Genomic DNA, 5,466 nt, shown 5'->3' with positions numbered 1-5,466 from the left:
AAGTAATAATAACATTAATGAACACAGTAAATCGAGAGCTAAAGGTGTGTTAAAAACAATTTGGCCACCGCAATCACCAGACCTTAACCGGATCGAGCTTTCATGTTACTACACAAACTTGTATAAATAATGTCAAGATTACTCTATAGTGGAAAAGCGTCGAGGATTTTTCGATGAGAAATATATGCCTTTTTAGGGTTCCGTAGCCAAATGGCAAAAAACGGAACCCTTATAGATTCGTCATGGCCGTCTGTCTGTCCGATTCTGTCACAGCCACTTTTTTCCGAAACTATAAGAGCTATACTGTTCAAGCTTAGTAAGTGGATGTATTCTATGAACCGCATTAAGATGTTCACACAAAAATAGAAAAAAAAACAATAAATTTTGGGGGTTCCCCATACTTAGAACTGAAACTCAAAAAATCTTTTTTCATCAAACCCATACGTGTGGGGTATCTATGGATAGGTCTTCAAAAATTATATTTAGGTTCCTAATATCATTTTTTTCTAAACTGAATAGTTTGCGCGAGAGACACTTCCAAAGTGGTAAAATGTGTGTCCAAAGTGGTAAAATGTTGAACAAGATCTAGCAAGTAGATGTTTTTTTAATACGTCTCAAATGGTACGGAACCCTTCATGCGCGAGTCCGACTCGCACTTGGCCGCTTTTTTAATACATTCTGATTAATAAATTGTTTAACGCTTTCTTTTTCGGATTGTAGGTATCTACTGCAAATTTGTATTATCGAAAAAAAATCTTTATTATTATATTATTATTTGCATATTTTGTGTTTGTTCTTAAACTTTTTGACGGTAGTGTATATGACATGATGTACAGTCAGCATCAAAAGTAGCGGATGAAACAACGCGCCAAAAGTATCTGATATTCGGGATAACTTTTCCAAATATAGATAAATTTCTAGAATTCGCGTTCCAAAGTATATCTTTTACAGTCTTTGTTGTTCTATATTAAAGACATCACTTTTTGTTAAGCTGTTACAGAATGGTAGATACTTATGAAACGTTATTTGATCCGCTGCTTTTGATGCTGACTGTACATGTATGTATTAATTTCAATTGCTTGAATAATCTTTACACAGTAGGCAAGTTTTGTTAAGATGTGTTATTTTCTCAGACACAGTTAGAAGACGAACTTCAGAAGATGTCAGTAAACAGGATTGTTCAGCGTGCGTCTTCCTATAACACACGTGACACTTAAAATAGGTATCACTATCTATCACGTCACGACCACAACTCATTCACATATTAAAAACTGGATCGCTATTTTTCAATTGCAATATCTTTAGACAGCGAGGAAAGTCGGTTTTGAAAGATTTTTCAGAAAGCTCATGATAGCTGCCTACGTTGGAAAAAGTTTGAATGCGTCTTACTATCTAGAAGTTTGTCAAAAGTAGTGATTTGTGTCAGGAAGATTTCGGCCGCTGACCCGGCCAAGGGATATTTTTCGGGAAACAAATTTTAAAAGTGATATAAATGGGTTTCGAAAGCTTTGACGAAAGCTCTCGATTAACGGTTTTCTTTGATGTAATAATTACTTTTCATAATTTGGAATTGTATCAATATTTAATAAAGTATATTCAGAATCGTTCCGCTGCTAAATATTATTGAGTTGCAATATCTATAGACAGCGAGGAAAGTCGGTTTTAAAATCTTTTTCTGAAAGCCTATGATAGCTGCCTACGATGGTGTAAGTTTGAAAGCGTCTTAATGTCTAGAAGTTCGTCAAAAGTAGTGATGTGTGTCAAGAAGCTTTCGGCCGCTGACGCGGCCAATTGATATTTTTCGGGAGACAGATTTTAAAAGTGATATGATTGGGTTTCAAGCTTTGACAAAAGCTCTCGATTTATGGTTTTCATTATTGTAATTATTGCTTTCCTTAATCTAGAAATATATTAACATTTAAAAAATATTTTCAAAATTGTTCCGCCGCTAACTATTTTTCAGTTGCAATATCTTAAGAAAGCGAGGAAAGTCGAGTATACACGAGCCGGTTATACATGAAAAGACCCTTATGGGTATTTATTACTGTGACTTTCTTGGACTCATCTAGCTCAAACTGAGCATACGCCTGGGATAAGTCAATTTTACTAAACCGATCTCCGCCGTCGAGGCGCACTAGCAGATCTTCTACCCTAGGCAGTGGATAACGGTCAACTTCAAGAACTTTATTTATAGTCAACTTATAGTCGGCACATATTCTAATATTACCATCTTTCTTCACCACGGGGACGATCGGGGTAGCCCAGTCGGAGCGGTCGACGGGGGCGAGCACGCCGTCACGCACCAGCTGCTCCAGCGCGCGCTCTACCGGCTCGCGCAGTGCGTACGCCAGCGGCCGCGCGCGCAGGAACACCGGCTGCGCCTCAGGCCGCAGGTGTATGCTCACTTGGCCGCCCGTGAACCGGCCCAAACCGTCTTCAAACACCTTAGAGAATCTGGAACTAAATTCCGTTATATTAAAGCCTTCATCTTCGCTATTGACATACCCTAACATATACTCAAAAAAAAAAAAAAAAAAACACAGCATTGGAAATTCATGCCTGAAACGGTTACCTACGAGACAGGCTTCGCCTAGTGTAGGAGCCAGTGAAACCTACTGAAAATTCTTAAATGTACATATACTGCTTCTTAGTTTTAAGACTGAATAATTTAAATTTTTGTGTAAGTTATCTTGTGTACAATAAATAATTTTTACTTTTTACTTTTTTTTTTTTACTCGTCATAGCCGGGTAAGTCAAGTATATTCAAGGCCGCTATCCATTGTCTACCTAAAAGAAGCGTTATACCGTCTTTGATAACATATAAATTTAAATATGACTTCCGATCTCGGTAATTAACTAATGGTTTGATTACTCCTAGCGGTTTAACGAGTTCACCAGTATAATATCTTAACACTACATTACTTTTATTTAATTCTAAATCAGCAAACTCACGCTGATACAATTCCAAACTTATACAACTTACTGCACAGCCTGTGTCTAATTCCATACTTAAAGATTTGTTGTGCACATTAATTGGAATCATTATTGGTTTACAGTCAGACACTGATAAATGATTCATGCTAACTACAATTACCTCGTCGCTGTCGTCAGTGTCCATGTCTGTCATCGCTTCCACCCTATGATGCCCCGTCACGTTAGGGCAAACACGTCGCAGGTGCCCCTCGCGATTACACACTCTGCACACATATCGCGCGAATTTGCACTGCGCCGGCGCTTCCGGGTGGGAGCCCCCACAAACTGAGCATTGTCGCTGCCCGCGCTGTCCTGCCGCTGCAGGCTGCCTCGCGGCCGCGCCCGTACGCTGCCCGTTCGTTTGCTGCCCTCGTGTCGAGAAATGCGCGCGCTGCCCAAACTGCCTGTTTACTCCTGATTGCCCGCTGCTAGCCTGCGCCCTATCGCCTGTCGCGACGCTTGCGTTACGCTGCCATGCTCCCGCCATGGCTTGACAATCGGCCACCTTGACCTCAGCCTGCTTTTTGCACGATCCCTCAACCACGGCCGCATCCTTTTCAGCCGCTGCTAAACTGACTGCCAGGCTGTACGCTTTGGCAAAAACTAAGTTTTCTTCTGCGAATAACCGCTGTCGTATCATTTCACTACTTAACCCGCATACCAGCTGATCCCTGAGGCTCTCTTCCAACCAAAGTCCAAACTCACATGTCTTCGACATCCTTTTCAAAATAGCTACATACTCCGCTATACTTTCGTTGGTAGCCTGCTTCCTATGGCGGAATTTATATCGCTCGGCTAATGCACTCGGTTTCGGTTGTAAGTGCCGTTCCATAATGGCGGTTAAGTCCTTAAATGTTTTTTCACTGGGTTTCGTTGGGGTACACAAACTCACTAATAGTTCATAACTTTCGGCTCCCATAACTGTTATTAGTGTGGGAACCTTTAAATCGTCCACAATTTTATTAACCAAAAAGTATTGTTCGAGCCGCTCAATGTATAACCTCCAATCGTCCGCATGGATTTTAAATTCACTTATCTTGCCGACCGACATCGTATTTGCACTTTCTTTTGTTTGCTATTATTACAACTATACGTAGCACGCACGGATTTTTGGTATTCGTCGTCGCCAGTAAAATATTTTGGGGAAATACTGGGATGCTGGTAATGAAACACGCTTTCCATAACAAGGTATATTCGCAACTGTCAACTACCAACATACATGACAGATTGCGGCCTACGTTAGTGTAAATTTTTAAACTTCTTAATGTCTAGACGTTCGTCAAAAATAGTGATTTGTTTAAAGAAGCTTTCGGCCGCTGACTCGGCCAATGGATATTTTTCGGGAAACAAATTTTAAAGGTGATATAATTGGGTTTCGAAAGCTTTGACGAAAGCTCTGGATTTACGGTTTCCTTTGATATAATAATTACTTGCCATAATATGGCATTGTATCAAAATTTTAAAAAAATATTTTCAGAATCGTTCCGCCGCTAACTATTATTGAGTTGCAATATCTATAGACAGCGAGGAAAGTCGGGTTTGAAAGCTTTTTCTGAAAGCCTATTATAGCTGCCTACGTTGGTGTAAGTTTGAAAGTGTCTTAATGTCTAGAAGTTCGTCAAAAGTAGTGATTTGTGTCAAGCAGCTTTCGGCTGCTGACGCGGCTAATGGACATTTTTCAGGAAACAAATTTTAAAAATGATATGATTGGGTTTCGAAAGCTTTGACTAAAGCTCTCGATTTACTGTTTTCATTAATGTAATAATTATTATTCCATAATCTAGAAATATATCAACATTAAAAAAATATTTTCAGAATCGTTCCGCCGCTAACTATTTTTCAGTTGCAATATTTTCAGTTAGCGAAGAAAAACGTTTCTGAAAGCTTTTTCTGAAAGTCCATGATAGCGGCCTACTTTAGTGTAAATTTATAAACTTCTTAATGTCTAGACGTTCCTCAAAAGTAGTGATTTGTGTGAGGAAGATTTCGGCCGCTGACTCGGCCAATGGATATTTTTCGGGAATCGACTTTGAAAAGCGATTTTTTTGGATTTTATAAATTTCGACAAAATCTCTTGATTAACGGTTTTCATTGTTGTAATAATAACTTTTCATAATCTAGAATTGTGTCAACTTTAAAAAAAAAAAAACAGAATTGTTCCCCCGCTTACTATTTTTCAGTTGTAATATCTATAGTTAGCGAGGAAATTCGGTTTTGAAAGCTTTTTCTGAAAGCCTATGATAGCTGCCTACGTTGGTGTAAGTTTGAAAGCGTCTTAATGTCTACAAGTTCGTCAAAAGTAGTGATTTGTGTCAAGAAGCTTTCGGCCGCTAACGTGGCCATTGGATATTTTTTGGGAGATAAATTGTAAATGTGATATGATTGGGTTTCGAAAGCTTTAACAAAAGCTCTTGATTTACGGTTTTCATTAGTGTAATTATTACTTTGCAAAATCTAGAAATATATCAACTTTTAAAAAAATATTTTCTGAAT

The 5,466-nt window shown here is 38.8% G+C and overlaps 1 protein-coding gene across 1 annotated transcript; it reads right to left on the bottom strand.

Annotated features, from left to right (window-relative positions):
• Window positions 1-2,268: 2,268 nt before the first annotated feature.
• LOC133525541 (uncharacterized) lies at window positions 2,269-4,187 on the bottom strand. Its single transcript, XM_061861830.1, has 2 exons — window positions 3,095-4,187; window positions 2,269-2,460 (listed from the first exon to the last, which is right to left on the bottom strand). The coding sequence occupies exons 1-2, from the start codon at window positions 4,022-4,024 to the stop codon at window positions 2,446-2,448; spliced, it is 945 nt and encodes a 314-aa protein (XP_061717814.1). The 5' UTR covers window positions 4,025-4,187; the 3' UTR covers window positions 2,269-2,445.
• Between the last annotated feature and the right edge of the window lie 1,279 nt (window positions 4,188-5,466).

Source organism: Cydia pomonella, chromosome 15, assembly GCF_033807575.1.
Source record: "Cydia pomonella isolate Wapato2018A chromosome 15, ilCydPomo1, whole genome shotgun sequence".
Lineage (NCBI taxonomy): Eukaryota > Metazoa > Arthropoda > Insecta > Lepidoptera > Tortricidae > Cydia > Cydia pomonella.
Note: the sequence above shows the minus strand (reverse complement) of the source record. Positions and strands in the feature narration are given on the sequence as shown.